Raw genomic sequence first — 25,009 nt, 5'->3', positions numbered from 1 at the left:
ACTTTTTACTATCGCAACACTATCTTTGGAGCTTGAGACATTCTCGACAGTGTGATCACCAAAAAATACTTTGAATTTCACTTCATATAGTACCAACCATGATTAATATATTTCTCAATAACCTTGTGAGCTTGGAACATTGCTGCAAATTTATATTTAGTTACATTAGAACTCACGTCATTGAGACCATAAATAACCAGGTGCTTAACTATCCAAAAAACGAGTGTCTAACTACCTAAATTTTTGGAGCTGGTAATCCCTATTTAGCTCATGACTAACATAAGTAGAATAACTACCTCGGCACTAAATATAAGTCAAGGGGATGCTGAGATGAAGGGGTGAAAAGAAGGGGATGGTCGAACCAAAAGAACTTTTCTTTAAAACTATTTTGTAAATTTTAAAATATTTAAATTTAATTCAAATTTAAATTTTTAAAATAAAGTAAATATTTATAATTTTTAACAAGTCCTACCATAGAGAAAAAGAAAGGAGGATCTAACTTTATTTTGTTTAATTTAAACAAAATTAACTTTTAAATCAAATATTGTATATATCTTATATTTCATTAAGGCAAAGGAGGGAGGGGCACTAATGAGAGTAGGGTGGCAATAAAGGGAGGCCAAACTATAGAGCGGAAAGGGGGTCAAATGATGAGAGGGGGTGAGAAGTAGGCTCAAAAAAGACCTGTTAATGCTTTTTATAAAGATACATTATGAGATTTTTTTTAATAATCAAATAAAGTTTAAGTTTGGAATTATAGAACTCTTTAACTAGAAAACTTAAAATTAATCTTGTTTTTTTTTAATAAAATTTAAGTTTAACTTTAAACTACACTTTTTTTTTAAAAAATTAGACTTTTATCTAATCTAAATTTAAAAATATGTGAATTTGATTTGGTTTGAAATTATAAAATAAATCTAATTTTTAAAATTAAGAATTTTAAACTTAATTTAAAATTATTTCAAAAATTAAAATTAAAATTGATTTGTTTTATGTCTAAATATATGTTGAGGGGCTGGGTGCGTCATGGGTGAAGGGGGTGTTCTTCAAAATTAACTTTAGGTTGAGGGGGGGAGGGGCGAGAGCACGGGCATGAGGGGAGCAACAAGAGGGGGGGTTAGAGGGAGGGGGGATTACCCCTCCTCCTCTCCCCCCTCCCCTTGCCACCAATTACAAATGCAATGGGTGGGCTGATCCCCACCTGAGGGAACGAAGGGGGAAAATGATGGGGGGCTACTACCCTCCCTCCCCCCCCCATTATCATTGCCCATTAGACCACACCGCTACTATGATCGCCCACCAGACTACCCTACCAAGACGTTGCCTTGCCACGCACGCACATGAGAGAGAGAGAGGGGGGGGGGGAGGGAGGGAGGGAGAGAGGGAGAGAGAGGAGAGGAGAGGGAGAGGGGGGTCGAGCCATCGAGAGGAGACAAGGAGAGGTGAGAGAGAGGGGGGAACAATGGAGGGAGGGAGGGAGGGAGAGGATAGGGGAGGGATAGGAAAAGACAGAGGGGACGACAACAGAGAAGAGGAGGGGGAGAGGACGTAGGAAGTAGGAGGGGAGGAGAGGAAAATGGAAGAGGAGAAGAGTACGAGGAGGATATGAGGAAGGATTACCTCAGATCAGGAGGAGGAAGAGGAGCCAAAAGAAAGAAGACTTAAAAACAAGGGGAATGAGAGCATGAGGAGGAAGTAGGGATTATAAGGCAGAGGTGGGGTATAATTATGTTTAGGGAAATTTCACTATAAACATAACCTTCCCTCCCTCCTTTCCAAAATTTGTTCTTCAATATTCCTGATTCTCTCCCTCCTTCATTCCACAGTTCATTCTTCAATAGTCTTGATTCTCTCTTTATCTCAACCTGTTGCTCCAATTGGCAAAATTTCCCAAATATGGTAATAGGTGAATTGTCTTTCAAGCTTGTTGTGCACGCAGCAACTTCCAACTTATTACATTTTTGAAAATTTTATTGATTTTTCAAAGAAGTCCATTCTCTCCAACCTATTGCTTATGCAACAACTTTTACGAGCTTTTGATTGCGTTTTTTGAAAATTTTCAAGATTTCACCAAAGAGGTCGATTTTCAATCGAGCCTCTTGCATATGCAACAACTTCTAAAAGCTTTGTCTACCGTTTTTGAAAATTTTCTTGATTTCGAAATATACTATAATAATACAAAATTACAAAAATATTATTAGTATCAAAGATTTATATATATTATTTTTATCTTAAAAAGTGTGCTTCTAGCCTACGTGCTTGTCTCTGACGCGGGTATGATTCCTTGCATAGGCCTTAAAATTGCTTGGATTGAAGCATGTGCAAAAGTATCGAGAAAGTATCATACCCATCAGATATCATTTTCATGGTTTGGAATGCATATTTCCTTGTTTCTTACCATGCATCGTGCTTGTGAAAAATATGCATCAATATGCTTCTAGCATATGTGGTTATCTTCTATGGTTAAGATACTTTGCATAGGCTTTAAACTCAATTTAAGGTTTTTGCAAAGTATCACACCAGCATATGTGCTTATCTCCGATGGGTATGCTACTTTGAAAAGGCCTTGAAATTACTTAAATTAAGGCCTATGCAAAGTATCATACCCATTGGATATCACTTTCATGGTTTAGAATGCATATTTCCTTGTTTCTTACTATGCATCATGCATGAGTGTTGAAAAATTATGCATTGGTGTGCTTCTAGCTCTGAAAAGGGTCTCTGAAGTAGTATCTCTTCATGAAGACTTACCCTTCTAGGCATATTCCCCAAATAAAGTCCATACTCTTACAATAATTATTAGGCAAAGTCAGTCCAGTACCATACGTGGTGCTAAATGCTGTACAAAAACTTTGGCAATTTCCTGCTCACCTATAATCACCTTATCCTTATCGTACTAATTGCTGAGATGCACTCTCTTTGCTTTTTGTCACAAATAGAATTAAATAAATATGAGGTAGGCTTATCCCCATCCCCAAGCCACCTCAGTCTTGACTAAATTTGGATTGCTTTCAATCTTTCATGCTCTTGAGCCCTCACAAAAGACTCAGTAGAGCTTAAAAATGCTACCAAATGTGCATCATTGGGGTGCTATTATAATGCCTATAGAAGTGCTATCCTTGCTCCTTTTTCTAGTACTTCAGCATATCTATTACGCTTTTCTCTTATTCTACCATAGTCTTTTGCCACATTGCACTACAACTTGAATGCAATTATTCCATCTTTGGCGAGGATTCCTTGCCTTAGATATTGTTGATTTCCAAGCCTCGATCAATCTTTCATCAAATTCTTTACTACCCATCCATGAGGCATTCAATTTATAGGGTAACAGACCTTTGTTGGCTGAGTCACTCCCCACCAAATCAAAGTATACCAAAATTGGGAAATGGTTTGAGTCATAAGATTCATGAAGTACATTTCCCTATAGATACGGCTTGATCCACCACCATCCCGACTAAAACAGATTATGTCAAGTCACGCAGCGTATGCTTATTGTGCCAAGAAAAACTTTCATATCTTTCAATGCATCAAAGCTGACCCAGTCTACTAAACCACAGCTCGTTTCTAGCTGGTGGCTCCATGCAATCCTTTCTTGGAAGGCATGTCAACACTCTCATTTGATCTATCGTGCGAACTGCATATGTGATTACAATCCCAAGAACAACAACACTTCTACCACCAATAGCATTCTTGAGTCGTTCCCAAAGGGCTACTCTCAGAGCAGCCCAGTTCGGGGCATATATAGATGCAACTGAGAACACGACTTCTTGGAACAATATGCCTGCCATTACAAATTCCCCTGCAGGATCACTTACCACTATTTGAATCTTAAGCATCTCACTTATTATGTTTGAATATTTCCTTGTTTTTTACCATGCATGATGCCTTGGTGTGAAAAAATATGCATCGGTGTGCTTGTAGCCTATGTGCTTCTCTTTTATGGCTATGATACTCTGCACAAGCTTTGTATTTACTTAGTTGAAGACATGTGCAAAGTATCATATCCATTGGATATCATTTTCATGGTATGGAATGCATATTTCCTTGTTTCTTACCATGCATCGTGTATGAGTGTAGAAAAGTATGCATCAGTGTGCTTCTAGCTTGTGTGTTTGTCTACAATGGATATGATACTTTGAAAAGGGCTTAAAATTACTTAGTTTAAGGCTTGTGAAAAGTATGACACTCATCAAATTTCAGTTGTATGGTTTTGGTCGTGTTCATGGTTTGGAATGCATATTACCATGCATCATGAGTAAATATGCATCGGTGTGCTTCCAGCCTATGTGCTTGTCTCCAATGGGTGTGATACTTTAAAAAGGGCTTAAAATTACTTAGTTTAAGGCTTATAAAAATTTTCACACCCATCAAATGTCAGTTATATGATTTGGAATGCATATTGCCTTGTTTTTTACCATGCATGATGCCTAGGTGTTGAAAAAATTGGTGTGCTTCTAGCCTATGTGCTTCTCTCTGATGGGTATGCTACTCTACATAAGCATTGTGTTTACTTAGTTTATGGCATATGCAAAGTATCATACCCATCAAGTATCATTTGCATATTTCCTTGTTTCTTACCATGCATCATGCACAAGTGTCAAAAAATATGCATCATTGTGCTTCTAGCCTATGTACTTGTTACGCAATTGAATTTCTTATCATTTTGGTATGGAAATTATTTTATTTTAGTCAAGTGTAACAATAGCAAAGTATTCCATGGGATCGCATAGAACACGGTGAGGGTCCTAGTGGATGCTTTGTGTAGTTTGGTTGGGGATGCCTAACTAAGTTAAGAAATTTGGTGTGTCTCATTGATCTCTCTCTCTCTCTCTCTCTCGCTCTCTCTCTCTCTCTCTCTCTCTCTCTCACACACACACACACACATACATGCACGCATGCATGCATGCATGCACACACACGCACACACATTTGTGCATGCATGTATATCCACAAACACATGCATGTGTGTACACACGCATGCACATGCACGTATTACATGTGGTATGGCTTGTGCCTTGCTTAGTGTTGTAGGAGTTCAAGTTGCATTGGTGCACTTAGCATGTACATAATCTGTTCTTTTGACAAAAAACCTATAGGGTGTATATGGAAGTAAAAAATGTGAGCAAAAACCCAGTTCTTCTTTTGCACATGGAAAAATACATAAATACAAAACATAAATTATTTAATTTTTATGGGGGGGGCCCAACACATAGCTTGTTACCATAAGGGTGGCTAGCCATGTTAAGGTGGGATGAGATTTGAGTAACATCATAGGAAAATTATATTGGGCTGGTAAAGTTTAAGAGATTTTATTTTCACAAATCCAGCCATAGTGACAAATGGATTTTGATAATCATCTAGTTTAAGCCAAAGAGTGTGTTTTTCTTAGCACACAAAAATGGTAAAAATCAATGTTGCGTGGTGGGTGAATCTCATGTTTGATGTTACTTGTGGGATCATGTGAAGTATGAGGCAGTCTTTTTGCTCGGGAAGGTTGTGGCTGGCAGGGGTTAGGAGCTACCTTTCCAACAAGAGAGGCTCGACTCAGTATTCTTCCCAAATGTTAGTGTTAACTAGGAGGGGTGTGCGTGTGATAGTAGATGGTGATGGAGGATAGTGCAACCATTTTGCTTGGGTCCAAGATGTCATATCTTATGCATGACGATGTTGTGTCTTAAACTATGTCACAACAATGATGTGGAGAAGCATGTCGAGGGAGCCCATTTGGGTTAAAGAGTGAGGGCATCCGATGTGTGCTATGCAGAGCTTGTGTTGAGAGTTAGGGGTTGGGAGATCTTGCAAATGGATAACATGAATGAAATGTGACTAAGGATGGGTTCAACGAACTTTTACGCCAGGCTTGCATCAAGGGCATCCCTTGATGTGGTCAAAAATCATTGACTCTTGAGTTTTTCAACGAAAGGGAAGGTTGTATGGCACAGAAACCCCCCCCCGGCCCCCCTGGCTGCCCCCCCTCCCCTCCCTTCTTTGCACCCAAGCACTAGTCATGAGCAACAACACCGATGAGCTATAAGATTCCTTGACAGCAACGAATAACCAAGCTGGGTCCACACTTTCGAGGAGCTGCTATGTGAAAACCACGATCCTTTGAATTTTGTTTCCAAGATTTCCAATTGTTGTTATAGAACAAGAAAAGCATGTGACACCTCTTCATGTTGATATTTTCTTTTCTCTAGACCCTCCAATGAAAGAGCTATATGTTGTAGAGCTTGTTCTTTTCATTTGCCACATTGAGCATTGCTACTATGATCTTTAATGCATTGAGTCATCTAAACTTGTTAAATCATATTTTTGTGTAATACTAGATGTATTGGTTACTGGAATGAGAAATAATGTTTAATGCACCATTGTCGTGCCTGCAACGCGGAAGGTTAGTGGTGTGAAGCCTGGCCTCCAACCTATGATGGTTGGACATTTCAACAAAACCAGTTTTTTAGCACATGAAAACGCGGTGTAACTTGCTACGTAAGACCAATTCAAATCGGTCGGTCGTGTAGAAATGCCGTCTATAAATTGCTTCTGTATTTTGCATCAGATCAGTCTCTCTTGCATCTCAGAGCACCGCAGCACCTTCATTCAATATCATCATCTTCATCTCTTTCTCTTGCTTCACAGCAATTTGCTGTATAGACTTGCCACTGCAACACTCCAACAAAATTCCCTCTTCCTCTTAGCCTATTTCGTTTGCTTCGCTTCCGTTTCCTCACGATGGCGGAGAAAATTCATCCTATATTCGACGAGCCTCTTCCTTCCGCACCTCCGATTTCTCGTTCCGGTTCTACAACGAACTCACATGTCATCAACGTGGCCGAGGAGAACTCTCTCAAGTCGCAACAAGAACAGAGTTTGCTGGAGAAACCCAAGGATGTCGTCTACAAAGTGCCCGAGCCGCTCCCTCCCAACCATCCTAGCTATCGCGCCACACGCCGTCGTCGCTGTAGTCCCTGCTGTTGCTGGCTTGGATGGATTTGCGGGATTCTGGCAGCGATCATAGCAATCTTAGGAGTCACAGCGCTGGTTCTATATCTGGTTTTGCAACCAAAAGCGCCCAAATTCTCAGTCACGGATGCTAGCGTTTCCGTGTTCAATCTAACATCGGCTTCATCGTCATCCTCAGCTACTGCCGCTGTCGCCAGCTATATAATAAACACCGATGTGACATTCACAGTGCAGGCAGAGAACCCAAACAAAAAGATCGGAATCTATTACGATGCGGTAGACGTGACACTGTACTACGAGGGGACAGAAATCGGGACAGGAACTGTGTCGCCGTTCTATCAGGGACACAGGAACACAACGGAGCTGGAGCTGGAGATGAAAGGGCAGGAAGTGCAATTGGGTGAATCGACGGGGACACTGCTGAAAGCAGCCATGAACAACAGCAGCAGCGGCATTTGGCTGCAAGTCAAAGCCATAACGGAGGTTCGAGTGAAGATCGGGCATTGGAAATCAGGAGACTCGAAATTCGAAGTGAACTGCGATGTAGAGATCAGCAATCCAGTAGCTGGGAATGTTCACCTTCTTTCCAAGAGTTGCACAATCAAACTAAAGCGCTTCAAACTGTAGAATCATTCATTTCTCTCCATAGATTTCTTTCTCAATAACCCCCAATTCATTCAGCCCTTTGCATTCTGGGTGTTATTGTTTTCTTCCATACATTTTGTAGTATCAATAACATTCATTTCTCTCTCAGTAACAGCCAATACATTGTATTCACCACTTTGTAGTATTGAGTGTTATTGTGTTCTTCCATACATTTTGTAATATTTTGAACAAGTCACACCATGGGGTTGTATTACGTAGTGTGTGCTTATAAAAAATTGTTAGTTCAATTTCTAAGTCTCAAAATAGGCCAAGAAGGAAGAAGGTAAGGAGGAGCACTCTCTCTCTCTCTCACACACACACACACACCCCTCTTAACTTTAATAAACACTTAGCTCAAAGTTGCAAGAGTTGTTCCATCCCTCCGTTGCTTCCCCCTTTAAATCTCATCAATCTCTCTCCCTCTTTTCGTTTCCCCTCTCCGACTCCCCTTTCTCCCTCTTTCTATTTCTTTCCCTCTCTCCATCTCCTCTTCTCCTCAATCTCATGTCCCCCTCCATCTACTTTGCAACTTCTCTGTAGCTATTGCTCATTCTCGAGATCTTGCTGTCATAAACAATTTGATGCAAATAGCTCCTCATCCGAGCTTTGGAGCTTTTAAAATCCTTCTTCAAAGTTTTCTTTATTTGGAGAGTCCTAGCCATAGCTAGAGTGCTCTAGTTTGATAAGGTGTGAAACAATTTTTCCTTCCCCCATTCTCTTGGAGGAGAAAAAGTCACCCCCCCTTGTTAATTTGATGACAAGGAGGGCGATAGCTTCTCTACGCTTCTTGCTATTGAATCGTGAGCTACCTTTCTTTTCCTTATTGTTTTTGCTTCCAAGAGAATAAGTCACCCCCCCATGTTAATTTGATGATAAGGAGGGCGATAGCTTCTCTACGCCTCTTGCTATTGAATCGTGAGCTACCTTCCTTTTCCTTATTGTTTTTGCTAAAGGACCACAAATCCTAAATCCCTCGACAATTCCATCTGTAGGCAAAATATGTTAAGGGATAAAGAGTGAAAATGTGTGAGAGAATGCAAGGGAATGATAGAACTTTTGCTCTATTCATTGGAGAAAACACACTAAAAAATGGAGTTCAAAAAAGGGCAAATTTAAGCCCTATTTATAGGAGGGGGCACCTATAGGCAGGCTGATTGGCCTGACTTTAGCTCTTGCTTGGGGAGTTAACCTCACAAAATGTTAGTGTATGCATGTGAATTCAAAAGGAGGGATTTTTAAATTGAACTTCATAGAAAAATTTAGCGGGTTTACAATAACAAGTGGGGGTTTTTTATTCAACTATAGAAAAAAATCCGTTAGCCCATAATTAAAGAAGGGAAAGGAAGGGGGGGGGGTTCAATTTTTAGGTGCGTTATAGGGTTTCTTAGTAGTGCACCCCCAAAGAGCCCTTGTTTGGCTAGTGCCTTTAACTTGACCTACTGGTCAACAGACCCAACTAAGCTGGTGGTTGATTGGCTTGTTTGACTGGTGGTTGATTGGCTTGTCTAATTGGCCCCAGCCATCCCTTTAATGGATGGCTATATATGGCGCCTACTAGCTCATATCCAACCCCAAACCGAAGCCCTACATATAGCAACCCACATGCCTTGGCAACGACCCCCCCCAAACTACTAGCATAATACCAAAGAGAGAAGCAAAGAAAACTACTTCCATCCTTGGGTGGGAACACCCACCCACATAACAAACCTCACTCCCTATGGTACAGACAAGAGATGGACACATATCCTCTCAACTCTTGGATGTGGAAACAATCCCAAGGAGCTAGAGTGTTGACGAAGCATCTGTTGTAGAAGAGGCTTCAAGAGAGGTCCACCACATTGTCCACCAATGAATAGAAACTACCTTTGTTTCAAATTTACATAAGTTCGTACTGATCATCACATCGCATGTTATTGAATGATTATCACATCTTGAGAAAATAATCTCACATTTTGATGAATATGGATCCAATTGCTAAAATAAGCATTGTCTTTGTTGATAATGAAAGTCATATCTCGAGCCCTCTTGATTTGGTAATGCTTGATGTAAAAATCATTGAACCCTTTCTTTTGTCAAAAAAAGTGCTTCGTAAGAGCAAGTGTTCTTCCTTGGTACTTTGAACACTCACTACTTGATTAAATCACTAGAGTAATAATATTTATTGTTGGATTCATTGATAAAAAGGGTTGATAAAAAGGACCATTGGGATAAGGTGTTAGCTCCCACCTATTGTCTACTGCATCAACTGCTGACTGTCCATGCTTGATGCTAACTTAAGGTCCCTGTCAATGATATGTCATCCCATATCATCATCATGTGGTTTCTACTCTCCCCCTACTTTCAGTCATGCATGCTCGTGTTGTTGCTCTACTCACCTCTATTGTTGGCTTCTAATCGTCGTGCATTAGTTGCTCTAAGCGTCTTTTCAGCTTCTTTTGTATTGTTGGCTATCCGACCAACGCTACGTTGCAACCTCCATTGCAAGTCCCAACCCAAGCCATTTGTAAGCAATATTTGCTTCTAGTCTAGGTCAGAATTCTTGCCCTAGGTGTATGCCATTCTACCCATTGTTTAGAGCTTGTCCAAACCTCCAGTGGTAGCCTGGTAATGCTACCAATGTTGCTTGGTAATGCTGCCTATGTTGCCCACAAGAACCTTGCATGCTATCTATATAGCAACCTTGCATTCCTTCTCAATTTTGCCCACATGGTATCTCTAAGTCCTTGTTGGTACACTTCCCCCATGCTCTGTTCATTTGGGGACTCACAGTGGAGGTGACCTACAAAACTCCCAACACCCCCTCACTCACCCACCGTGGGCCAATCCCCACATGTTGATGCAAATGCTCCATGGAGACGCCCCATTGGCTCCCATGGAGAAGCCCTCTAGAACAAATTGGGGGCATCCTTGTTCATTGGTCTCTCAACCCGTAACTCCTATTCCTCCCTACTACGGTCCTGTGCAATCACATCACCCTAGTACATAGGTACAATCTTGGCACTACCAAAGGTCAATGGCACCAACATTCTAGGACACGATGCTACCTAGCGTTCACAAAAAACTTGCAAATATATACAATGAACTTGCAAAATTTTCAACTTCACCTATCAAAAATATTTTCTCAATTTTGTAAACTCCACAAAATTTTAAGCAATCTAGTTATACCTTAGCAAACAAAACAAAAAAATATGCAAATTCTCAACAAAACCTCAAAATTTTGAAACCCCAAACTTTGTGATTTGTTCAGAAAAATGTTGTCTATGAAAACTAATCCTATCAATGATTTTGAGCAATACTAGCACAACTAGCCCCCTTGAATATCAAGACAGCGTTGAATCTTATAAGCATCATGCTCTCGAGGTCTGTTTCAACTTGGCCAAATCCTTTACTTGAGCAATGAGATCCCAGTGGCCGAACCACACAGATCTCTAAAGTCAAGTGTGTTCCCATAGGTCCTAGACCATGAGCTCCATGATGAGCTCTCAAGTGGATAATCCTCCTGTGTCATCATATACCTAGATGAGTGCAGGAACATGCAGGTTGGCTCTTGTGACTCTCCAAACTACCTTTCAACGTTAGACATACACAATGGCACACTATCTTACCTCAACAGTACTCGGAGTTGTTACCAAGAAAAGCTCCTTAATCATTACCACATTAGCTGTCAGTTTTGACCCACCTTCGTCCGGATGATGTGCTCCTAAATTGAGTCCCCCTCATCCATGTTTGGAGGTTGAGGATCCTCGCAACATTGTTCTCTCTTACATATTCTTCAGCCTGGTCCATGCTGAGAACGCTGTGTCTGCAAGCTCGATATGCAAGAGGACTGAATCTACAGTCGTGCCAATGATAATGGCAAGGGCCTCGGCATCACGCAGTATTCATTCTCTTACTGCAATGGAATCTGCCGGTGTCACATCCCCAGCCACATTTGTGGTAGGATGTGGCCTTAGCCCCAATCCTGTTGCAATCTTCCAGATAATCCAAACCACCAGATGGCTCGTCTTCCAGAGAAGGTCATTGCTTCCGTTGAGCTTACCCCTTCACCAAGACTTGGGATGGGCGTTCGACAGCCATGACGAGGACGTGAAGGGCTTCGGAAGTATACATGTATCTGAATCTGGAGCACCCTCCTCGCAACAACAGTACCAGTCAATTAGAGGTAGAAGCCAATTTCTACAAGCTGAACTCAGATCTCCTTTCACAAGGTTCTCAACTTCAAGCTCCCAACACTTGTGATGCTCCCTCAGGGCTCTGATACCATGTTACAACTTCAAACCCAACTTCTTTCCTTAGTGTGTACTAGTGTAGAGAGAGAGAGAGAGAGAGAGAGAGAGAGAGAGAGAGAGAGAGAGAGGTGTGCAGGCAGTCATATCCATTTGTCCATAGCTAGACCAAACCATACACAAAATGTGGGCATCGTGTGCCACCATCTATCAGCAGGGGTGCTGCCTAGACGTAGAGACCTGTGATTCCTAAATTCTATTCTCCTACCTCCTCGTGTGCACTTCAAAACACTTCAGCCTGAATGCTCTCCTGTACCTTCTGCAAGCTTTGTAGTGGTGCACTGCAAACACACCTTCCTGCTGCTCCCTTGGACAGCCAATCATAAGGCAGTGTTTGCTGCTTGATCCTTGACCGCTTCGGTCTGCAGCCAATGGTGAGGCACAAGTCTTCCGTGATTCTGTCCTTCCTACTGAGGTGTAGGCAGCTGAGGTATGAGGACCTCTTGATAGTGTTCTTCCGCAGTGTTAGCAGCCCAAAGTAAGGCACCAGGGTCCCAACTTGCTGGAATACAATGAATACAAAGACCCCAAGGCTGGGGGCCTTTTATAGGCCTGTAATCCTCCAGAAAACCAACCGACCAGTCTGTAGATTTAGAGACAAGACAACTTGCTGGTGCAGACACACAGTCATCCATACTCTGCCACATGTCACCACCTCAGTCCTGTGCCTGTCTGCCAACTGTTCTAGCACTGCCCCGACCTCCAGGTCAGCTCCAGTCTGACAAAGGTCTTCGTGCTGAGCTGTCAGCACTCCAAAGGTGAAGGGCAAACTCAGCAGTAACAAAGGCACGCACAAGAGGAGTTTTTTCATTCAAACTACAACTCCTTATAAAGACTAGTACTATTTCACCTCAGTCTCTCCTAAAGAGCATTTCTAAGCAAAAAATAATTATAAAACATAGCTAATAGGATGATCCACATCTTACGATAGCAAGAATTTAACACTATATCAGTAGGCTGCATGCAACATGGAAGCAAATACATACTGAAATAAGAACACCCAAGAGAAACCTGATTAATGAGCCCACTGATGAAGATAGGACCTACACACTGCAAACGTCTCTTGCAGACCAAGGTGGCTCTAAGGGTACTGAAAAATAGCAAGGGGAGGCCCAGTTTTCATAGCTTATATATATATATACATAAAGCTTTGTAATATATCCAATCGTACAAATTTAGATTTTTTGTTCTAAAGTCCAAAACTCTACAAAGAAAATAAAAGAGAAAACTAAAGAGAAGAAAAACGAGGTAACATTTTTTTTCCCCCAAAACAAAGGTAGGCATACTTAGCAAGCAAAGCAACACTTATAACTTATGTTTCCACCCCTGAAAAAGTGCCCGACCTGTAAGGTTAACGACTGGTCAGAATTGGGAATCTGACAAGTGGAATGGTGCCCCACACCTGTGTACATGCTAGCATCAAAACTATTAACACTCTTAACCTCGTGGCATCCACCTAGTGTGCACACTCTGTATGCCTACGTTGCATAAGAAGCAAGCTACTAAGCTCCTTACGTCCCTGTGAATACGGGCTCAATGACAGCCCAACGTCTGGAAGAATCCCAGTATTCAAGGTCTGACCATGCTGCATTAGACAGAAGCATTATGACATACATTTTTTCAAATATTGCCCTGAGTTTGCAGATTACAATTTGCAGATTTCAAATATTTCCATACACTTCTATCCAAGTGTGGTCGCTCGTTCCAAAAGAATCAGCCAAGTTTGGCAGAATCTGTGCACAATTACATGGCCACATGATACAAAGCAAAGTTAAATTATTTGAAAATCATTCTGATGACTTTCTAGCAGCGATTTTCGGTACAAATCATGCACATTTGTTTGAAGAGCTATCATGCTTCTAAATTCTAGAGAGCAAGTAACCAGGAAGACGAATAAATGCTGAATACAGATTTAAGAGCGTGGAAGCACTGCCCGCCAAAAACAGTGCTCTCCAAAGATTGAGCGCAACAATCTCACATGAAATCTGGTCCTTTGAAGAGCTTGGAGAAGGTTGAAACCGCCAAGCTTACTTGATGTCAGCTTTTGGAACATTGAGAGAGCATCCAGAGCAAGGAAAATGCCCCCTTCCTCCGCAAAAATTACACGGTGAAGCTGCTGCACTTTTATCCGTAAGCAAAGGTGATAAAAGGGGGGCAAATCCAGGCCTCAAGTTTCCCCTGCCTTTGCATTTGGTACAGTAAACCCTCCCCAAGCCACCACAGTCAATGCACAAATCCAGGCTTCTACAGGCGAGATGACAATTGAAACGCAACTGTTTAGATGAAGAACTACACGCGAGAATAGTTCTCGCTGGGATCCACCAGTCTTGCAAGCGAAATGGAGAAGTACCTGCGTTGGGCTTGGGCGACGAAAAGATCAATACGAGGAGCTGCCACTGTAGCAGCAACAAGGAGAGCTCCCACGCAAAAACCTGCCACTTCGCTTGCTGTAGTGTTGTCCATTCCAGACGTGACTCAATGAGCGGCAGCCTTAGGAGATTTCAGTGGACTTGTGTCAAGGGGTCACTATTAGTAAGTCCCAACAGTTTGAAGGTCCGCTCACCAACACCCACAGTTCCGAATAGACACTCTTTGCGTCCGGAATTCGTGAAGCGGCTAAAACGTGTGGTTGTGTATCTTCCGGTCCCACGTTCAAGTCATCGAGGAATCCAGAATGGATGAAGCGGCTAAAACTTTTGGGTGTGTATATCTGCCGATCCTACGTTCAAGCCCCAGCAACAACTCACAATTCTATTCTTGGTCACCCCATGTAGAGACGCCATTGGCACTTTCAATTCCAGTATAACTCCAACAACAACAAAAAACAAGATGAATGCTCATAAAGCATTCATAAGGCCTACCTCATAACAACAACAAAAAACAAGATGAATGCTCATAAAGCATTCATAAGGCCTGCCTCATATCCGCAGCTTGGAGAAGAAAGAGAGAGAGAGAGAGAGAGAGAGAGTACTTGGATGTGCATCAAGGAGAAGAGAGAAGAGAGAGAGGGGGGGGGGAGGGGGCCTTGCCTTGAAATAGAAAGAGACAAAGAGGGAACTTGGAAATTAGAGAAGGGCACAAAAAATGGATTAGAAATTATTTTCGCTTTGCCAAGCTCACCCATCGTCAATAAGGCTACCACTCGAAACGTGGCACGCCAAAAACAGAACGCAACAATATTACAATAACCAACGGTTCATTAAGGTTGGAAGGAAAGGAGTAATGGCCTCGAAGAGCCCCTTCCTGAGAGGGAAGCCGCGACGGCAGAAGGTGGTTCGTGCCTTTTTTGGGGGCTTCTCGAATGGAAGAGGTCGACTACGGCCCTTTCTCGGCCCTCAAGGAGAGGCATGTTCAGCGTCGCAATTGATGGTGACATGGTGTATTTGGTAGCAGAATCAATGATGAGGTGGCGGGCTCCCCAGAGGCGAGCACAAGCTAACCTAAGCACAGAGGGGTAGAGTAGCTAAGCAAACTTAAGATGTGCAAAGAACCCACAGTAGGGCGAGAGGCATGCAAAACCCACAGGCAAGTTATCCAATTGGGTGGGCAGAGCATGACATATGGCAATAGAGGGGTGCTAGATGATGTGGGATAGCTGTCAGGTATCAAATGTGCCATTTGTTAAATGGAAGTTTGGTCATCCATCACTCTCGGGTTTAGGGGATGCTTAGGTGTCCTTTTTTTATGCCTTTACTGGCTTTTCCGATGGCACTTTTAAGCTACAATTAAATTTGAAAGGCACTTGGTCAGATGGTGGAGATCTAATCTCCACTGACCGAGGACCTTGATGAGATACTATGGCCTCGACAATTAGGCACCCAACCTATAAGCCTAACAACCCACTTGCAAGGGCAGTGCTCTACCTAAGTAATTTGAAATGAAAAAACCACAAACAATGAACAAAGTGCACAAGTGCATGCGAGCACTCTTGCGGCAATGTCATTAGGTTGAGCGGGAGGTCCCCGTGAGGTTGTTTCTCGCTTTTGGTCATGTCTCTGGACTAGGACCTGAGAACATGGAAGATTCCACATCTCTTCTAGATTGTCGCCCATGGGGGCCTCTCCATTGGCCCATGGATAGAGCAAATGTGGGTGGATGGCAATCTGATAGAGATGATTCCCCACTACCTTTGGGGATGCCCAACGGTGCAAGATCTAGTAACGACCTTGTAGCGTGACTTCACTTGGGTGTGGCTCATAGAGGGGAGGCATGCTTTCTCGATTGATCCTACCTCCCCAGCTTATTGTATACAAGGTTAGCATGTGGCCAGGATAGAGGTGGCATATGTCGCGGTGCCTCCAAGATGCGTTCACCCTGTACCTTCGTTGGAGGACAATGTTTAGACAGTGTTCAGCATCACTGTTGGGAACATCAGGGTCACTCATTGCAACTTGGTGATGGGAGGCTAGCAGGTTTCTCCAATAGTCACTCTTGTTCCGATCTAGTAGGATCTCATCTACAATCAGCTTGCCCTTTCGGAGCGCAAGACCCTGAGTTCTAAAGCTACCGCCGAAAGATGAGAGCATCACATAGTAGTGGAGACACAAGGAGATAACTTTGGCAGTGATCAATTCAAAGTTGTGGTAGCTTTTGGTGATCGTATTTTGGATCGTGTGTGGATGGCAATAGTGATTTAGTTTGGTGTCCTTTCTAGAGTCCAATGAAGAATCAAATGAGTCAAAACCAGCATCTAACGTGGTAGTAACTAAGGAGCTTTTCTTGGTAACAACTCCGAGTGTTATTTAGGTAAGATAGTCTGCTAGTGTGTACATTTGACATTGAAAGGTGGTCTAGAGAGTCAAAGGAACTAACCCCAACTACCTTTTTGAAGGTGAAGGACAACAATGATTGCTCAGATTACTATGAGTGCAAAGCTGATATCACTAAGTTGTGGGTGCCTCCATAAGGTGCATGGCTTGCTTTCAAAGCAAGCACACGAATGGGTGGATCTATTGGTATGCATATTCTATGTGTGTCCATTGACATCTTAATAGCATGCTATGAGCACATTATTTGCTTAATGTTTCTTAGGTGATGAGATATTGGAGTGTGAAAGCCTTGCTGGAAGGTAGAGGGGAATTTTTGGTTCTTGTTCAAGCTCTCATGCAAGATGCTGAAAGAAGAACTTGATGAACCTGGTGGAGATGGGGACATCTATAGGTGAAAAGAGTATGGTGACATAGGAGGATTACCCACTAGAGAGCTCATGGTCTAGGACTTGTGGGAACACACCTAACTTCAAAGATTGGTGTGGACCACCACTAGGATCTCATTGCTCAAGAAAAGGATTTGGTTATGGATTTAGCCAAGTTGAAACTAACGTTGAGATCATGATGCTTAGAAGATCGAATTCTAAGGGGGACAACTGTATATAGCAGAGCAATAGCACAAGAATATGCATGACTAAAAGCAGACAGAGAGTAGAAACCACACAATGATGATGTGGGAAGACAGATCATGATGTAAGAAAAAGAAGCGATAGGGATCAAGAGCTAGCATGAAGGATGCCCCAGACTACAGTTGATGATGTAGACAATAGTGTGGGAGCTACCTTCTTATCCCAATGATCCTTTATCAAGCTTTTTTATCAACCAACCACCACAACGATTAGTATTGAGTAAACAATCAATATATGTGGAGTAAGCCTTGTCGTGAAGCATCACTCAAATTGAAGCATCAAACATGAAGTAAACAAGCAATATATGTGGAGTAAGCCTTGTAGTGAAGCATCAGTCAAATTGACCTTTTGTCTTGCATTCACTATTTATAGTGCAATTTACACCATTCTCAACATTTTTGACCCAGAAGTATAGGGAGAGGCTCTCTTATGAATAGGGTAGTTTTTTAACTTCTTGTTAGTTGCAAGGACAAAAAACTCATGAAAACTCCTATGAGAATATCATATCTATTAAATGGTTCTTTGCCTATTTTTTAGCCCACAACTTCCTAGTATAAGTGTTAGAATGTGCACAACATGAGTGCATAAATGTGCAAGAAAGGAGAGGGCAAAATGGAACCTCACCTTGGAATGAGATTTGACAAATGTATAAGGGCTTTTTCCCACATAAGGATTAGGTAACACAATGTCAAGGAATGTAAATTAGGTAACCCAATGTCAAGGCATATAAATTGTTGGTGATAAAAAACTCAAATACCACAGATCCACTTCTAGAGATGAGGCTCCTATGAGTGGCTAACTAGCTAGAGGCTAGGGAACCCTTAGTACATAGCCCCATAGTAGATAATGCCACATGTTAAAAATGGTATCAGAGCCAATGACTCTGATTGTACGTGGGTTGAGGTGCGCAACTTGATACCACCACATGGAAGTAGGGCACTAGGGCTTCATAGCAAGCCCCAAACAAGGTTGAGGACAACAAGTGACATGAAGAGAAGCAGATGATACAAAGGCCACCACAAAGGGCTGCTAATAAGTAGACTGACATGCCTGACAAGGTAGAGAGCTTACAATGTGGGGGAGAGAATTTGGTAGATGGACTAGTGAGGCCATATATTGACACCTGTAGGATGAACTAAAGCAATAGACAAGCTTGATGGCATGAACTGCAATAGACATATGTAGTAGCATGACATGACATAGGTGAGATTATCTTAGAGGGATAAAATCAAATGCACTCACAACCATGTTTCATTCTTTGGTGGAATGTGACAAAGCAAAGTCAAAAATCAATAGATACTTGGAAATCCTTTCAAAACTTTTCATTAAAACATATTTTGGAAAAGTTACAGATTTGTTAGTCTTTTAATCATACAATGTTCACATATAAGGGATGTTAGAAATAGAAGCCTTAGTACTTAAACTGTTAACCCCTAGGTTAATGCGTGACTTGGGTTAAGTTCTAGCTCGAGTTACACCAGCACGGTGGAGACCATCCAAGAAGGATTTTCCAGTGCTGCTAAGAAAAGCAGAGGTCACAAAGGGACACAAGGCTAAGAAGCAATACTAGACCAATTAGTGGATGTAGTCTAGCAAGCCAAGAGGAGTGAGTTAAGAAGGCAGTGAACTTGATCGTCCTATGAGTTTTAGTGGATAGGAGATAGAGGGTGTGTTGTAGTAGGACTTACTTGAATTTTGGATGTGGATTTAGATTCAAAGTCGGGTTCCCAACTAATCATGTGTGTTGAGATTAGAGGCTAGAATACGATATACTTGCTCATAGAGTTTTAAGACCAAGTAGACACAAGCAGAAGTGAGTAGAGACAGAGAGATTCTAGCCTAGTGTGCAACTACAAGCTACTTGTATTCAATTCAAATAGTGGATTTAATACAATTACTCATTGTTGCCTTGAGTTGTATTCATGTTCCTTCTTAAGTGAGTAATCACTCATTGTCATATATTTTTCCCACACGACACAAACCCCGGTCTATTAGAATTTCTTTCATGACATCGATTTTAACACCCCACATGGGGTAGGGATCCTTGCAAAGCAACCTTAGGATTCCAAGAGAAAGCACCTTCCACCACGAGTTGTGCACACACCCACATGCGTTGGGCACAAGATTTAGCCAAACCCGACAAACCCGAGGTGATAGAAAAATACGGTCAACATTTAGCGATCCTACTAGGGATTGACATGCTAAAAGTTTTGAGTGGGGAATCGAGAGGATTGAGAATATGCTTCTATTATCTAGACATTCGAGTGCATAGATTCTCAAAACAGCAACTTATGCTGACCTAAGCAAAGCTATAGCAATTTCTCAGATTAGCTAATTATTATAAAATTTTTGTCTTAGGACAATCCAAAGACTTCCGTATCTTACAGACTTGTTTGACAACTGGTGTGTGGACTGCAAATTGCTCTCAGGTAGCCCTTTGTAACTTTCAAGCAATAACAATGTCCGTTACATGGGGAGGAAAGAAAATTACATGGCAAGAAGAGAAGAACCATCTGTGAAGAAGTGGAAGAGGTTGGCAGAATATGGAAGACCAACAAGTTGCCAAAAGTTTTGAGCCAATAGGGGATGAACATTGGGACCATGAGGAGGGGTTGGAGAACCATCTGCAATGAAGAGCTCAAGGTAGATGATGAACTAGCCATGTGTGAAGAGGTAGTTTTTGATTACCAAGCTGGCACTAGAAGTGAGCCCATTCCCACTTTGCATCCGAGACAACCTAAACCCTTCAACAAAGAAACGACCTTCAGGTTTTGGCAAGGAAATTCTGACCAATCATCAACAAAAGTCTCCATTCTAAGGAGTCCAATAACTCTATTCACAAACTAAGCCATGAGCACAGCTCTCGAAGCCAAAGATATGAGTTTGGCTCATAGGTGAGACACACCTTAGGCAAGGAACATCAAAGAAGATCTACGCACATGTGGGAAGTAGAATAAGAGACCAGACATAACCTTGGCCAAGCTTTTGACTAGGAATCAAGTCATGGATGCAGCCAAGCTAGTAGGAGCTCACATCGCAACATGACCTGAGGAAAAAGAATGCCTAGTGCTACCCATCATCCAAAAATATAACACCTAGTCCTATGCAACTAGGACCCTGAGTCTTGCACCAATACTAGGGTGTGGACACACACCATCAACCATCAAGTCTAATAGTTCCAAAAGGTGCTAGTGATTGGAAGATGAGTGCCGAGGCCACCAGCTATTAGAGGATGTCACCATGAGGATGTTCACATAGATAAATGTTAACACCAAAATGCATGACATAAGGATCACTACGTTGATGGATGAGTACCCCAAGGGTCTTGAGTTGGCAACTATCAAGGTAAAACTAGCTAAACCAATTAAGGTTTAAATTCATGATTTTAAGGGAGCTGAAGATGAAGATTCGATACAACCACTTGCAAATTTTCCTACGAATCTGTGGTACTATGACACTGAACAAGATGGTGCAATGTTGATTTAACCAATCTCCAATTGGTTACTTCAAATATTAGCACCAACTATCTATCCTAATCTTTTCTTAAGAGTTTCACACATGAAATTAATGAGGAAGATATTTGCACCAAGCTCATTGAATTGAAGCAAAGGCAGCATGAGGATTTTGTGCTGAGAAAGCGAGCTTTGATCAATCAACTCAATACACGACTAGATGACAAGCCATTAGAGCATGGTTGATTACAAGTTGTATTCAAATTGACATCAGGTTTCCAGAAATAGCCAACTTGATGAAGAGATGCGAAGAACTGCTAAACTGAGTTGTTGCTTATGAAAAGAGCACACCTTCTAAGAATAATACCAAGAAAAAGATAGAGGTCTCAGGTGAGCAATGATGAGGATGCCTCTATGAAGCTTGACAAGCTAAAGTCAACATTGAACAAGGCTCCAAAAGAAATCAATTTCAAAGAATAGATGAGTCAAGAAGAAAAATGGTGCAGCCAGTGCTCCAAAAAGGAACACACAGAAGATGACAGTAAAACCAAGTACTATGAATCTTGCACCAAATATTGACATGATGAGTCCAATTTTTGGTATGCAAAGATAAAGACATGTTTTATCCACACTCATTTAGCTCTACCATTTCAATTGCCATGGTTTGTAAGAGGACAAAGGTATTCCAAAGCAACACAAAAGAGAATAATAATCTATAAATTCCACAAAAAGAACAAGTTTGGTGGTAAATCTCTTTTTAAACCTAAATTTGAATTTGTTAAAATAAAATGATAGGTACTCCACTTAAAGCCAATAGTGAAAATTACAAGATGATGGTGATCATCTATTTCAAGTATAAGAAGGAAGGACACATAGTGACAAAGTGCCAAGAGAAAAAGAGGATTCCAAAGACCAAGGTTTATGGGATTGAGGATAGCCAAGCAAATGGGTAACTTGAGAAATGGATAGAAGGTAAGTATAATTGTCATAAACTTTTGAAAATGAAAGGTTTTACTAACGGAAAAGTTGTTTTGCATGAGCACACAGTATTTCATTTTTTAAAAGAGCAATCACATTACTAAACTTAGAATTAGTTCATTAGCATTACAAAGAAAAGGCCACATTTACAAAAAAAATGGTACAACTACATAAAGAAGTCAAGAACTTGGAGATTCATATTAAGCCTAAACGGATAGACAAGATTTCCTAGTGGCACCCTTATAAGGAGTTCATGTTATTTTAGGTATTCCTTGGAGAACAAAATATAAACCAAGGATGGATTATGAGTCTTACTATATGTGGATTGTAAAGCAGGACAATGAATTTATGCTTAAAAAATTGAAGAATGGAGAGAGAGAGAGAGAGAGAGAGAGAGGGAGACTAGTCCTCTTGCAAATCATACTCAGATGAAGAGAGACACTAGGAACAGAGAGAAAACTTTCTTGATTTTGGTGAGTATAGTGATAGCTACAAATCTCATCACTCAACCTACTCACACAAACTTTGTTTCTAAGTTTTGTAATTCCTTTGTTAAAGACCTACCACCTAGAGTATGTTGTTCAAGGCTTGAAGATCATAGGATGTAAATATTACTAGGTAAGAGTAGACCATGTAAAGTGTTGTGAACATCATAGAACAAAAAGAGATCCCAAGTTCAATGGAGACATTACTAGAAAGAGGTTGTACAGATTTCATGCACCAAACGGGACTATGGTAAAGGAAAAACACCCTATTTCTAGAATGGATGATCTATTGGACAATATTAAGAGGGACCAAGGCTTTGGCTTTAGCAAAATTGGTCCTCTAGGGGGTCATGTTAAAAACATATGACTATATTGTGTGTTCAACAAAAGGACATTTTTAAATCATGCCTTTAACAAAAATGCATGTAAATGAGGTGAATGAAGGCGAACACGAGTCTAAGGCTAAGGAATAACAACCACCCAAAAACCCAAGTAGGGTAAGGGCAAATGTAAAAATGGTAAGTACAAAAGTCAAGGTCTTTCATAGATACAGTGTTACTTCTACAATGGTAATTATACCAAGGTTGAGTGTCCACTATGGCAGAAGCATTTAAATTACTCCAATATAGTAGAGAAAGATGGGAAGTGGATCCTGAATGCCAAGTCATTAGCAAAGCTTCCGAATTCACAAGCATAGAAACAAATTTCCTCATGGATATCTCGAGAACTGAAAGGAAATGCCCCAGTTGTGGATCTACCACCTGATCTAAGTGTAGTTCCACTAATACATAACTCGATCGAGGCTTCCATTAGTAAGTCTTAGGAGGAGCCGGGTTTTGAAGGAGAGATGATTCCTAAAATGGCAAAATCATGGGAGATTTTCCAAATTGTACCATATTGTAAGAGAATTCCTCCTACGTCAGCTCCAAAATGAAGACAACTAAATGAAGAAAATCCGACTAAAGAAGTAGAGTCGTTTATCACCATTTTAATAATTAAGACTCTAGTGGTGGATGAAGAAGTTACCATTCCAATTATCAACATTCCAGTGGTGGATAAAGAAGTACCAATTATTAATGTAAAAATGAAAAAATAGAGTGTTTAAGGTGTAATTGTAGATGGTGGCTCTAGAGTAAACATCATTTCAAAACTATGGTAGAAAAACTAAGGCTAAAGATTTGTTGGAAAAGGTAATTGCCAAATAAATTGTATTATGTGCCCCAGTTGATATTCTACTTGGTCATTTGATTTCTAAGGATGGCATTAGAACTAAACTAGAAAAGATTTAGGAAACATAAAGGATGCTCGATTTTGAACATGAACTCAGTTGAGTCCTTTGTTGGGTCTACCAGTTTTTACAAAAGATTCATTTGGGATTTTGCCAAGATAGCTGCTCTATTGTGTGAACTGATAAGGTCTAATAAGGCACCAATAGAAAGAGCAAAAGGAATCTGCAAGGTTTTCTTGGAGTGTAAGCAACATTGGGAACCATTCCCAAAGGAGGCCACATCAAGGGCCAAAGCTCTACTAGAGTTGATACACTTCGACATATGTGGATTCATATCAACTCATTCATTCATAGTTTCTTGCTACTTTTTTACTTTCATTGATGACTATATCCCGTGATTTGGGTTTTCTACCTGGCAAATAACTCTCAAGATCTTAACAAATTCAAGGAGTGGAAGGCTTCGGAGTAGGGGAGGGGGGGGGGGGGAAAGGGTTGTGTGACTAAGTATAATTCCTATAGTATTGTAGCTTGTTCATGTGGCAACACCCATTTTAACTAGATTTTTCCTGCACCTTGATGATACAATTGTCCTCCTATTGAGCTATATTTCCAAGCCTTCAAGGCTAATTGCTTATGTTTGTCCTTTGTGTTTCGTATGAGAGATAGAGGGCCAATTCACCATACTATGTTTCAGTGAAATCAATTCAATTGGTTACAACCTTATCACTTGCTAACGTGGGCAAGTGTGACAAATAGTCATCATACTCTATTTCAATAAAATCAATTCATCATCTTCTATTTTAGTAAAATGATAAAGCCAAAGCATTGGACTTGGAGTGACATGCATTGGACTTGGAGCAATAGGAATTGCAAGGGTCACTGTCAAACATGGATCTGGCGAAGCGCCTACTACGAATGGATCCTAGCCTTAGGCCAAAGAATATCATGGACCCACCCTACTATCCCTTTGCCCCTGAAGAAACAACATTGAATCTGATGCCCACAGGGCGAACTCTTTTAATAAAATATATTTTGATTTTGTACATTATCGCATTGTTGAGTAACTTCTCCATGTTTGTGCTTTTCATTTTCAATGTTTTAAAAGTAAATAGTTTATTCTATGAAATCTACATAGAATTTCACCGTGCTGCAAATGAAAAAAGTGTCCAGATGCCACAAGGGGCCCAAAATGCCCAAAACCTGCCATGGTACAACTTTGGGCACTCTGGGAGGCCCAGAATGCCCAAATTCACGCCATGGCACATTTTGGGCTTTGTGGGCTTCTTGCGATGTCCCAAAAACTTTTGTCTTTTGCGCCATGGTGAAATTCCTCCTTGATTTAACAAAACTAATGACACTAGTGCCTAGAACTGTCCAACAGCATAGAATTGACTTTGAATTTACTTTAAAAAGTGATAAACAAAGAAATGAAATCAAAATTAATATATTATATTTGACATGAAAGATCTTGGGATTATGCATCATTTTATTACACTTTAACAGGTTGAATATGTGTTTTCATGATTGAAATGTCATTTTTGTCAATTCCAAGACGTCGCAAGGAGCCCAGAAAGCCT

General features: G+C 41.0%; 2 protein-coding genes across 2 annotated transcripts; one reads left to right on the top strand and one right to left on the bottom strand.

Moving 5' to 3' along the window:
• Positions 1-6,589: 6,589 nt before the first annotated feature.
• Positions 6,590-7,717, top strand: LOC147899141 (NDR1/HIN1-like protein 10). Its single transcript, XM_087378333.1, has one exon. The coding sequence runs from the start codon at positions 6,730-6,732 to the stop codon at positions 7,585-7,587; it is 858 nt and encodes a 285-aa protein (XP_087234459.1). The 5' UTR covers positions 6,590-6,729; the 3' UTR covers positions 7,588-7,717.
• Positions 7,718-13,230: 5,513 nt separating this feature from the next.
• LOC147899140 (chaperone) lies at positions 13,231-14,638 on the bottom strand. Its single transcript, XM_087378497.1, has 2 exons — positions 14,242-14,638; positions 13,231-14,135 (listed from the first exon to the last, which is right to left on the bottom strand). Exons 1-2 carry the CDS (start codon positions 14,352-14,354, stop codon positions 13,919-13,921), a joined length of 330 nt encoding a protein of 109 aa, XP_087234623.1. The 5' UTR covers positions 14,355-14,638; the 3' UTR covers positions 13,231-13,918.
• Positions 14,639-25,009: the final 10,371 nt, after the last annotated feature.

The sequence above is a fragment of the Dipteris shenzhenensis genome, chromosome 8, assembly GCF_047967505.1.
Source record: "Dipteris shenzhenensis isolate YYH24624 ecotype China chromosome 8, Dip_SZ_1.0, whole genome shotgun sequence".
Taxonomy (NCBI): Eukaryota; Viridiplantae; Streptophyta; class Polypodiopsida; order Gleicheniales; family Dipteridaceae; genus Dipteris; species Dipteris shenzhenensis.
Note: the sequence above shows the minus strand (reverse complement) of the source record. Positions and strands in the feature narration are given on the sequence as shown.

Excerpts from the sequence above, each read along its gene's own strand:
- LOC147899141 (XM_087378333.1), top strand. The coding sequence starts at position 6,730 with ATGGCGGAGAAAATTCATCCTATATTCGACGAGCCTCTTCCTTCCGCA.
- LOC147899140 (XM_087378497.1), bottom strand. The coding sequence starts at position 14,354 with ATGGACAACACTACAGCAAGCGAAGTGGCAGGTTTTTGCGTGGGAGCT. Across the intron at positions 14,136-14,241 it reads GTCGCCCAAGCCCAACGCAG|AAGCCTGGATTTGTGCATTG; the intron begins GTACTTCTCCAT and ends TCTCGCCTGTAG.